The sequence below is a fragment of the Tachypleus tridentatus genome, chromosome 6 (genome assembly GCF_004210375.1).
Source record: "Tachypleus tridentatus isolate NWPU-2018 chromosome 6, ASM421037v1, whole genome shotgun sequence".
Lineage (NCBI taxonomy): Eukaryota > Metazoa > Arthropoda > Merostomata > Xiphosura > Limulidae > Tachypleus > Tachypleus tridentatus.
In genome coordinates this window covers 84601316-84614407 of record NC_134830.1, presented here as the reverse complement: position 1 = coordinate 84614407, position 13092 = coordinate 84601316, and the positions used below count along the sequence as shown (strand labels likewise).

At 32.4% G+C, this 13092-nt stretch overlaps 1 protein-coding gene across 6 annotated transcripts in view; it reads left to right on the top strand.

The window, feature by feature from the left end:
- Window positions 1–13092, top strand: part of Cad99C (cadherin 99C) — a 243147-nt gene that overhangs the window by 103964 nt on the left and 126091 nt on the right. For all 6 annotated transcript variants that reach the window (XR_013029256.1, XM_076505837.1, XM_076505839.1 and 3 more), the window contains 3 exons: window positions 252–436; window positions 2496–2628; window positions 6662–6744. Coding sequence is in view for 5 of the 6 variants with exons in the window: in XM_076505837.1 (XP_076361952.1) it covers window positions 252–436; window positions 2496–2628; window positions 6662–6744 (401 nt within the window). In the remaining variant the exon portion in view is untranslated. The remainder of the gene's footprint in view (window positions 1–251; window positions 437–2495; window positions 2629–6661; window positions 6745–13092) is intronic.

Below are 13092 nucleotides of genomic sequence, written 5' to 3'. Positions count from 1 at the left end.
GTATAAAGGGGGTTAGGTTGATAACAGGAGATGCCACGGAATGGAGTAAGTATGTATGTATGTTGATAAAAGATGCAATGGGTTAATTTCTTCACCTAACCTTTTAAATCCATGGAGTACTAATTTATATTATATTATTTATAAACCTATTGAATTTGCTGAAGCCACTAGATAATACTAATATAAAGTTTGTTGCCAGGTATAAGGTAGATTATTTTTTTGTGAAGTCTGTAACTTTGAATTTCTTCTAGATACAAGCACGTGATAATGATGATGGTGATTTTGCCAAAATCACATATTCCATTTATCATGTCTCAAATAATGGTCAGGAAAAATTCAGAATTGAGTCAGAATCTGGCATTGTAGAAGTTATTGGAAAAGTTATTGCTGGAGAACAGTACAGCATTACAGTTCAAGCAACAGATTCAGGAGGAAGGTAAGAGTATAAATATTGTTTTCTCATATTTTTTTATGGTGCATTATCACAAAAAACTGCATTAGCTTAGAATTCTTAAAGTAATTATCACTTTTAAAATAATGTCTTTAATTAACCATTTTAAGAGAATGTTAACATGCAAATCTTTAAACTGGCATTAGGAAAAGTTTAATAAACATACAAAATATCAGATTGAAAATTTATAATGCTAATGATTTCAGTTTTGATGCCTTCCATTGCACAGTGCAGTCAGTCTGCTGTACAATTTGCACTATAAGTACTTTTATGTCAAGAAGGCAAAATTCTATAAAAGAAAAGTCTTGAACAAAACTTATATTCCTATTTTAATATATAGTTAATGCAACCAACAATCCCCATCTGAATACTTTGATTTTATTTGAGGTTACAACCACCTATTATACCACTAGTTTATGTTACTTGTTTCTGCAACCGAGGGAAGTAAATTAATCTGATAAGCCTGGAACTGAAACTTTGAGAAAAACACAATTCACAGATGTGATAGTGTCAAAGTTTTTCTTTTATAGTGTGCAATGTTCTTAACTCAGTAAGGCAAAATAAGTATAATATCATTATTTAAGTATATGTGATTAAATAAAGTAATAAGCTAAATTTAACATTTATTATTTGTGCAAGTGGCTCTTTACTCGTTGCAGCAAAGAAAATTAAACTATTTGTATATGCATTTTGCAATAATCATCTACTTTATGATTTTTCAACATTTACAAAATAATATATATTTCATTATGGTGCTTCCATAATGTTTAAATTATGAAATTTTTAAATTACATTATTTTGAAAGTTGTAATATGATACTTCTGCATTAGTACTGTATAGGATTATACAAAAATTGTGCATCATCATCATGATATATTACAGTTCTATTCTTATGAAATTTTTCAAAGTCACCTTTGTGTTTTACTTTTTATTCCTTTTTGCAAAATTTGTTGAGATGTCATTGATTTTGCAAGAATATGTGGAAGTGGTCTTTTAGTATAAGGGTTCTAATTTGAGTTAGTAACAGGTTGTGACAAAATGTATTTTAAGGCATTCTAAGCTTAACATGCCTTTATTTCATACCAGTGTTGGTTGTTTACTTACACAGCTTTGTGGAATTAGTTCTTTGGCCTATAATAAATACTGGGAAGATCTTTTACAGCAGTCAGTGAAGAGATTTCAGACACCATGGGAGGCCTTCACTTAGAAAGCCAAATGAGATAAAATTGACAAATTACACATGAAGCAGGAACAAGCCATAGAAGTATAATTTCAATTCATGTTATCTTCATATATCCTAAAGTTTTGTGCTTGATCCATGATGTTGAAAGAACAGATGTTTGGAATATAAGGCGTAGTCTCATATTCATGAGAAAATGATTTGTCATAGTTGCTGATACTGCTCCTAGAAGTTGCAGAAATTCAAGAGTGTGAAGCAAATGGAATGGCATGTTGTTGGCCAATTTATTAACAAAAGACACAAGTGAAAATTATTTTTTTTTACCGTGATCATTGACATGCAAAACATGTTATAGTGCACAATTCAACTATAGATGAGATCTTAGATATTACCTGTATTTCATTCTTTCTGACAGTTGAAAGGATATCATAAACTAGTAGCAGGGTATGTATGCTCTTCTGATTTAACACCATTAGAATTTTCGTTTTTGGAGTACATCAAACACTTCATTTATATCACAAATCCAAATAACCTTAAAGATTTGAAGCAATGAATCACAGTGGCCTGCAGAGCAACCTCCCAAATGCTACAAAACATGAGCTACAACATAAGGTAAAGAGTAATATTTTTTTTAATAATACCAAAAGTACATATTCTTATCAGTTGTAAGGGTAGTATTAAGAAAATCTTTTAACACACAACATTTGGATTATTTTGAATGCCCATTTAAGTTATTAATTACTTTATAGTTGTAGTTTTGCAAGTTAAATATTTCAGACTGTTATGCATAAAGCCAGAGTATAAATGTAATTAGTAACTCAATAAAAAACACTATCCTTTTTCTAATATGTTATGAATTGCTAGGTTTACACAGAGCATCTTGGATGTGATAGTAATTCCAGGACCAAATACTAGAGGGCCTAAATTTGAGAAAGGTACCTATGAAGTTCAAGTGAGTGAAGGAGCTTCAGTGGATTCGGCAGTCTTACCTTTATTGGTAAGTTATTGTTGTTATAAATGCTATTATTATGCTATAATAGTAAAGAGGTGTCATTTCTCTCATTTTGTCAATTTGGCAGAATGTTCTAAATCTGTATTCTAGAATTGACTAAAGCATTTTTACAGTAAGTTTGGTCATCCATGTGACTTACTTATGAGGAAGTTTTCAAAATTTTAATTTAACAATTTAAAATGTTATTATTTTTGCTTAGTAAAGAGACCAGTAACAATGAGTTTATCAGTCTTAATTAGTTCAGGCTAATGATCATTGTAAACAATGCATTTTGCTTTTATTAAACATCTGCAATAAGTTACATCGTATCAGAAACTCTAATTTTAAGATCCTCTTGTCTTAATCTAAATTAATGGTAAAAATTGTTAGGAATTGTATGCTTCTGATAAAATACTTCTATAATTTTCAATTTTATTTTTAAAACCTAATTATATCATAAGATTAATATGAAATATGTGTGTTAGTACTATTAAGCATCACTATTCCTTTTTTGTTGTTTTTTCATCCTCACATGAGTTTATGCTAGCTGAACTCATGCAATGTTAGTGATTTAATCATGTACATCTGCATTTTCTACTTTTAGCAAATATAAATTGAGAAAATATTTGCTTTATATGTAGAAAATTGTTTAAAGATAAATACACACTGAACAAATACAAGTTGGTTTATCTGTTATCCTTTGTAGTTAACTCTGAAATTACAAACTTGTTTTTGTTTGTTTTACTACCAAAGGTCCACACATATTGCACCATATCAATTATTTGTTTTTTGTAATAAAAGGATTGGATAAAATCACTAATTTTTTATGTAAAAGATACATGAAATCTCCATAATAATTTGTAAGAATACCTGCATTATCAGTGGCGTATTTGTTTACATTTTTGTGTGTGACTCATATGTTATAAGAAACACTTAATCAACAATGTCTTGAATTTTCAAACAATTTAGTGCAATAAATAACTTAGAGAAATGTGTTTATAAACCTACTGGTGTCCCTCAATAATTCTAGAGTTAATATAAAAGCTTAACAAAGTCATGAAACATCAGTGGAGATAAAGCAAACATTATTAAGTATTCTTACTGATGTTTGTATACCTATTCAAATCAAAGTTTGGAAATGTCACTTCTGACATGATAATATTTTTTATAGAATAGAATGGCTTTTGAAGATAGTATGACAACGTGGAGACAGATCTCTGGGATAGTAATATATATGTAATATTTATAAACATGAAAAATAACCATTGTAATTAAATCATAATGAGAAATGCCAATAGTTGCAAGCAAATGCAATATGTTATTGACCTCTCATCCATCTTATTTGATAAGATCTTCAGAAAACAGTAGAATTCAAGAGAGGGCAGTATTTAGGATAGGAAATGAGTCATAAACTTCAACATATATACTTCAGATAAATATACACATAGTGTAAACTTGAGACTTTATGAGAATGTTCAATTAGAGTATAATAAATTGTCTATAATGCATAGAACAGTCACTTTCTGCATTTAATGATTTATTCACAATACTAAAAACTTTACAGTTAATTTTTGGGTAGATAAGACCTATTCTTTGGTATGTGCACTTTCATACAATATTTGAGTCAAAATGCTATTTATAACAACTTATAATGTTTAAACAGCTTGGCAAGGCAAATAATTAAAAAAAAATTGTTGCATATTGAAATTTGTCTAAAAATATAGGATTAATATGTGAATAAAAGGCATTACAAAACTATACATTTATCCACCTTATTTTATTAAAATAGCTAACCAAATGTTACCTACAAACCTTGTCCTCATCATCAGTTCATTAATGTTTTCTGACATTTAGACTGCTTTACTGAATGTACCTTCCACCTCATGATGACTCACTATTGCTGGTTGAAATGTCATAATCATTTAAATCAAAATCTACTTACTATAAATGCTGCTTTTATTATAGTTTATGAAGTGTGTTATAAATATTAAATTACATATCTTAAATGTGTTGTCTAATCTGTACATACTATGAGAGAATGAGGACTTGCTCCTAAGAATATTTATTTCAGATGCAAAGGTTGATTTTTTTTCTGAACTTGTTCATATTTTTCATAAAACTAGATAAATTTCAGTCAGAAAGATTAATGGATAGCATGTTCTATATTGAACAAGTAAAGAAAAAGGTTTTTAAAAATAAAGTAAATGTAGGGATGGCTAATATCAATTCCACAGGAAAACAGTGTGGTACAATGTTAACAGACAGAATTAAGATAAATTAACTGAACTGTGACTAAATAGATACATACATTACTATACATTAATTCTTCTCTATGCTATTATGTAGGGATGATCAAGAATTGATATTAGCCCACATTTACTTCCTTTTTTTTTAAAGATTTTTTTATGTTTTGCATGTTATTTTTAGTGCAGCATTTCAGTAAACATAGAATTTCATTGTATTTAAAAGTTGTTCATAAATACAGCCTTCCTAACTGTAATATTTATTGCTTATCTGTTATTAGCCAGTAATTACTGCTTCACCCTGTATTTAAGTTTTTAAAAGAATATCAAATTTCTTTAAGAAAGCTAACTTCAAGAGCAAATGATAATATCATTATCATTAGAATTATTAATTTTTAAAATTACTACTAATTATTAACAATACTTGTAAAACTGGATACTCCATATGAAACTGTCACCTCAATGAAATTGGTTGACAACATTATCTTTTTTTTGAGTTATTATGTAATAAAAAAGAAGGGAATAAATAACAAGAAATTCAAACTTTTTGTTATGATATTTACAAACATTTTCTAAACTTGTGACTGAGTCATTACATAGATATTGTTATAAAAGCAGGGGCATCAAGAGGCAGATTGGGCCCTGGGGACAATTATGTCACTGGGCTTCTTTTTAAAGTTTTCATAAATTTATGGTACATTCATGGGCGTTCGAAGAATTTTTATGTTGGGCGGAAGCCAAATGTGTTGAGTTTACATTTTTTAGATAATGAGGTATTTCTGAGGAAAAGCAATTTCCTGCAGTACTGTGATTTTTCCTTTAGTATATTAGGAAAATGAGAATACATTATTCTTTATCCCATATTTCCTCAGGGCCCTCTAATTGACTGCAGGACTGTATATCCCTGACTGCCCCTCCTCTCCTCAGGCTTGCATAAAAGGAAACAACAAATAATTTTGTGAAGTTCTGATGATGTATTGAGAAGATAATTAAAATATCATTTCATTGAACAATCCAAGCCATCCTTACACACATAGACAGTGCTACCACATATCTGATAAACAGAATGTCAGCAGAGTACAGATATGCAATATGAAAATAATATTAATTGTAGCAGTTAAGTAGATCCATTTCATAATTTACATTACAGGTATATTAATTATAGCAGTTATTATACTAATACATCAACAGAATGAACTAAACATAAAGCAAAAGTTAATGCAAGTAACATGCAATACATAATGATTTAATGAGGTTGTAGGCTTACCTATCCATCCATTTTAAAGCAAATATAGAATATGTGAAAAATAAAAATGCTACAAAGCAATGTTGATAGTAAGAGATGAGAGAATGTGTTACTAACCTAGAGTTACACACACTAATACATTGAATATTAAAATACAAATCTGTCAGAAACTTCATCAATGCATGCACTGAATCATCTATAATGAATTTGTGTGTGCAAATTGAAGTAAATCATTAAGAATATTTGTTTTTATTTTTTCACACATTAAAAATTCAAAAAGTAAATTATTGTTTAGTAGTTTTTAAAATTCATATCTAGAATATTCTTTTTTATCAGCATATTTGCAGTTTTTAATAGGTTTTATAAACTTTTGTTGATATTGTCAGTTTAACTCCTTATCTTTCAAGTAAGTATATATCAGACACCACATCTAGTATAGAAAAGATAAAATTATTTTAAAGTAATCATAAAATTCAAATCCTTTAACAGTTTTTCTCTTAATTTTTTTAATTTACTGCGTATTCTTCTCATTACTTTTTTTCTTTGTTAGGCTGAAGATCCTGAAAGTGATGATGTTTACTACTCTATTATTGAAGGGAACATAAATGGTGACTTTTTTGTAGATTCTAAGAGGTAAGAAATTGAATCTAGTTCATAAACTTTCACTCATGGAAACATTATTGTATCATGGAGTTGTTGTTTAAGATCAGTTATGTACTTAATTATATCTACATACATCTAGATATTATCGTTTTTATATTTCCTAGCAAACTTAGATTCTGATAAAATCTTACCCCCTTTCATACAAAGTTGTCTCAGTCTTTTTGTTCTCTTAGCATTGCCAAACACATTTTCACACTCAGTGCACTAGTCTATATACCCCACCAACTTTGCACCACTATTGAACATGTATATAGCAAATGACTAATCTTCTCCAATAGTACTACACCACCTATATTGGTGCATCTAGCTCCTTCTGCTATTCCAACTCAATCTCCACTTTCTCAGTTGGTTTAGATGTGTGTTTTTGTGTGTGTATGGCTACCATTTCTGATCTGCCTTCTTTGCCATTTAACAGCTTTTATTTTTTCAACAGTTTTCAATTTCTTGATTGCATTCAGTTATTTTAACAATTTTTTGCTTTAGTTTTTTGTTCCTGAATACTAAGTGAAGTTAGTATGGATTTGAGGTTCAATGTATCAAATATGAAAGTTCCTGGTTATAATCAACAGTGTTATTGGTAAAACTTTCTAGGACTCAGGTTCAACTTTATGTGCAGCAGAAGTACAGTTCTTAATTAATAGGGAACTACATTCATATGTTCAGCCAGTGACTTCTTCTCTTTTTCAACCTGGTGATGTTTCTTAGGAATAATACAATTAAGAAGAAAACATTTTTTTTTTCTGACACCTTATTTGGTCTGTCATAATCTATTTCTCTTCAAGACATTTTGTCTCCCACCCATTTTTTTTACAGCTTGTTAATCAGGTATGTTGTATTTTACATGTTTTTTCCATCACCTATGGCATCTCACCTTCTTTATTGGATGAAATTCATTCTTCTAAATTTTATTTTAGCCCCCTTCATTGAATATTAGGTTCCATGCTCAAAGGATTGTGGATAAACTTCAGTCAGATGTTAATATTCCCTGTATTCCTCACCTGTCAGATTAACATGCTTTGGTGTACTGTTGCTTTTCAGATTAATATTTGGATTCTCAACAATTGGATCCTCTACTTTTGCTTTGGAATTTGAAACTGAGAGTGACTTTTATTTTAAATCAGATTCAGTTCTCAAGTATTCATCTTTCCCTCTCCTCTCCTGAACTTTTTATGGATGAGCTCAGGTCCCTTCTTTAGTCCAGTATGGTTTATTTATTATCTTCTGCCTTTTTCCTTAATACCTGACTCATATGCTGTTGGGACTTGTTGGAGAGAGGTGTTACTTTTTGGGGTGCATTTTCCTCCCCATTCATCCTTGTAGAACCTGTATCAGCCCTCATTGCTACATATGCTGTACTTAGAATCCAGAACTGATGTGGCAAGGTTGCATTCTTCCTTACCTTTGTCTGCTCACACATTCATCTCTTCCTCTCAAGAGCTGTCACTCCTTGCTTCCTTTCTTCTTTGCTCACTCACTTCTGACTCTGTCCTCATTAGTCCTCCACTTGGATTGACTTATGCCAGCATTGTAGGTGATCTACAGAGATTTATTCTCTTTTCTGTCTTGTGGTAGCATTTCACAACAGATACATGGGTTCTACAGAATCTGTCAGGAGGTTTCCATCTTCAGTTTTGATATCCATGTCCTCTCTCCAATTCTCCTATTCCTTTCCCTCTTCCACAGAAATCTACATCTCTCAGTTGTATTACTGAATCTCTTCATAACCTATTTAGCAAAAAGGCTATTGAACGTGTGTGCCATATATAACTGTGATTTTATCCTGATCTCTTTGTGATACCAGTTCAAGATGTATTATTGATCTGTTCCAGTTTATTCCTTCAGTATTAAAGTTCTGTCTCTTACTTTGGTGGGTGTTTTTCCTAGGAATTTCAATGATTAAATTCAGTGTGATAGATGCCTATCTTGCATTACCATTTGTCCTAAGTAAAGTCATTATCTTTGGTTTACCAAAGAGATTCAGATGCTCAATTCAGAGCCCCACCTTTCAGACTAACACCAGTCTCTTATGTGTTTTGTGGAGTGGTATGAACTTTTGCCTTTACTCAGTAGGTGTTTTCACTCATTACATGGATACCTGGGTCTCACTCACTTCTTTCCATTCACAGTCCAGAGACAACACTTGTCTACTCTTCTAAGAAGTGGCACAAGTGGGATTTCTGGTGAAAATAGAGAAGTCTGTTCTTATCTCCTCTGAATACCTTGTTCATTTGGGAATTTATTCAGTTCTAACCTCATTTAGGTCAAACCTCCTTTTGTTTGTTTTCAGGATATGAAGTATGTAGTCCACAAGGCCCTCTCCTCACATTTTCTCTCAGCTCAAGGGGTTTTATCTCTTTTAGGAGTTTGGGCTTCCTTGGAGGCTGTCATTTCCATGGGTCAAGGGTCAAACTCATACGTGTACTCTTCAGTGAATATTTCTCAGTCAATGGAATTTCTAGTCACATTGCTTGAACAATCATTTCACTTTCTTTCCTAATTAGAGCCACCCTGACTTGGTTGGATAGACAAGGATCAGAACATAGTAAAAGGGGGGAGTCCAATTCTTCCACCTTGTTTTGATTTATATCTGTTCACAGATGCATTTTTAGAGGATTGAGGTGCTTACTTTCAACTGTCAGGAGATTTCTGGCCTCACGTCAGCCAAGAAGTCTTCTTTTTATATCAACACTCAAACTTAGCTCTGAGAGTGGATGCATTCAATCATCACATTATGCTTACCCTCCTATTTGACTCCTTCTCAAAGATCTATCCCTAATTCAAGCCATTCCTTGTCTAGTTCTCCTAGTGTCTCTGTTTTGGCCAGCACAACCGTGGTTCCTTCTGCTCTAATCTTTACTTGTGCAACTTCCACTGTTTTTACCTTTGTCTCATTCTCTACTCAGTCAATCTCAGATTGATTCATTCAGACATTACCACTCTTTATCTTCACACGTGGCTTTTGTTCATTTTCTCAGTCCAAAAAGGGACTCCATGTATTACATCTTTCTTATCCAAATGCATATGATCGTTTTCAGTGTCCATTTATTAGAGGCAATAGTCAACCTTCTGCACTGGGTCTCTATGACATGGTTTCCATCCTTCCCACCATTCCATTCTTCATTTTTCCCAATTTTTCACCCAGTTGTCTGGCTTGTCAAACATCTTCCATTTCTTCAAGTTTCATAAAGTTTTATCTTCCCCTCCTTTTCCCACTTTTTTTTTGGGTCATATGTCCTATGAATTGCTAGATTGGGATCTTTATGTTCTTTCCCAACCTCCATTTGAACCCTTGTCTATATATTACATATACCATCTGTACCTTGATCTATTTTATTTTCTTCCTTACTTGTGGACATCGTCAATTATATATTTATGCCATTAATGTTACTCAACTCCTTTACCAATTGTTTCATGTGATGGTATCTAGACTGGTTCTTCCTTCCTAAAACCTATGTTGATCATGAAAATTGTCTGGCTTTCACATCTAATTTATTTACCTTCCATCTTCCACATGTACTCTCATTCCAGTGCTGATTGAATTATTTGTCTTGTTTGCTCCTTATATTGTTATGTATACTTTTGGGGTTATTTTTCCAACTATGTCTTCCCTGAAATCTGTCTGGTGCTCATGATTTCTTCCCTGTCACACTAATTGGTTGAGTTTGTCATCTTGTTAGGTTAGCATATTCTGACTTATTTATGAAAGGTCACCATCTCCACAACATTTTTTTATTATCAAATTCATCATATAACCATGTCTTAGCTTTACATCTTCACAGTCCTTTGGAAGAGATCATTCAGCGAGGGATGTGGACTACTCTCAATACTTATCATCCCTTATCTGCACAATTTGGCTGTATCTTTTTCAGATGGACATCATCTCCCTCTCCTGGCCATTCTACACATCTATTTGCCTCTGGCTGGTGTAAGTTTTATCATTGGTTACTTGGTCAGGTATGCTTTGCTTCAGACCCACACTATTTCTTGGATCACTGTAGAGCTGGAATATTCTGCAAGACCATTGGTTGTATCCACAGTGGTATACACATATGTGCTTTTAGATATTGTGAACTGTGACTCATGAACTTTACGAGTAAAGCAAAAGGGGATTTTTGTCTATCCCTGCAGATTCCTTGATTGAATAATTTGTCAACATCCTACTTTTAAAATTAGGGAATCATGGAGACCCATTGCACTTGTTCCAGTGTAATGTTCCTCTGGACTCCCTGTTGCATATACTTCCCCCATTTGTTGGTCAAAGTGGAGCAAGGGAGTCCTTACCACATCTTTTCCCAGACATGGGCCATGGAGGTTTCCTCCCTAGTGAGTAGTAAACATTTAACTTTCCAGATATCCACTTGGTGAGAAAAGTGCATAGCTGGTTCTCCTCATTTTATTTCTTCTGAATCCTTATTCCCAGGTGGACAGTTGTTGGTTGGAGCAAGATCCTTTTTTGTAATGCTGGTTTATATGGTTGTGTGTAGCAGAAACCCCTTTTCTCATTAATTCTTGTTGCAAATGGTTTCTTTTGTGCTTTGATGGATGGATTTTTGGGAACTCAATCTGCTTCATAATACCAACGTCAGGAGGTATGTACACTGTTCCTACTATTGAGCAAATATTCCATATCCTTCTCATAATTCTGAATGTCTCTTCCCAACATTTTCATTTGTGTGAGTTAAGATTTTTGCTCTTAATAATGGTGACAGATATTGATCTGTTCTTATGGTTGAGTTGAAGCAATGACATGGCTCCCTGTTACTGAGTTTATTTTGTTGTACTTCTTGCTTCTATATTGATTTTTGGGGGTTGTCCTCTTTATGGCTGCCTGCCAACTTCCTCTTTGTATATCCTGTTGCCTGATATATGACATTCTGTTTACCTACAATTGAAATTTGTGTGTATATAACACAGTCCACGTTGTCTAGCCAAATTGTTTATGTTACTCTGTATTTGCTATTATCTGAATATTTCTCTACCTTCTAATGCCAAGAACGAATTGTAGAACATCATCTGTATAGTTGCAGTTGGGTGTCTCCATAGCTACATCAGGTGATTTTGTTTTATTTTTACTATGAATTGCACCTCTCAGAACAAGTTAAACTTATGACATCCCTTTTTTTCTGCCTTTGTCAAGTTCGTGTTCTTTTTCAAGAGCAAAAGGCATACCTGTTACAAAAGTAGTGTGGTAACCCACATGAATGCTTTAGTTCATCTAGGAATACACATTTTCATTCTGGATGGTCACTTTCTACTCAGTTTCACTGCTGTTGGTCTATGCCAGCCCCTCTCTCTTTGTAATGTGAGATTCTAGTTTTATGGTGAGAAGGTAAGACCATATGGAAAGTTACCATTTTCTTATGCTAAAAATGTATTTACAACAGACACTTAATTCTGCTCACATGCTTCCTACCCTTCCTCCCACTGCCATTGTTATTCTTTTAGATCCTGCCAATTCTCAAAAGTGAGGATTGAGATTGGGTATACAGATTTTTTAGGCTTAGTATGAAATCTTTTTTAGCAATGCTTAGAGAGCAATAAGCATATCAAGATAGCTTTCTGTGAGATGGAGGTAAATACTTATCAGAAATACATTTTCAGTGTAAGAAAATGTTTTTAAAAGGCTCCTATATAAGTCTCTGCACCAGAGCTACAGAAAACCTGGTATTGGTCCAATAAATTGTTATTAGTTACTCAATGAAAATACCTTCATCTCTAAGTGATATCTGATAATTTCAAGTTTGATGAAAGTCATTCCATCTAAAAACAAAAAAAATTCTTTACCACTGTATAAATACAAATATTTCTGACTTACTTATCTTTTCTCTTAAGAAAATTCAACTGTTTCAGATTTTCAGCATTGTTTTTCATTGTGTAAAACAAAGTGTGAAATTGCATGTCATACTCTTATTTATAAAATTTCTGGAATTCCATCCAGATAAAATTTGTACTTATTTTCTCAAAAGTGCAAGAAATGTACTTGTATCAATGGCATATCATAAGGGTTCTGCTTGAATGAACATGCTATTCAAACTTAAGGTCTGAAATAACTGTCATGGTAACCCATGCAATGTCGTATATAAAAAGAAGTTAGTAAGGAGCTAGCATACAGTACTAGTACATGCTAGAAGAAATACATTTAATATCACTCCACATATAAATCTTAATAAAAAAAGAAAAAAAAATGTGTTCAACACAATACATTAATTTTTGCTGTCATGCCACAGCCTAAGAAAAGCACAGAGAATTGTCATTAGAACAGAGATTTTGCATAAAAGCTTTACGTGATGCTGGTTGATCTTTCCAGCAAATTGCTGC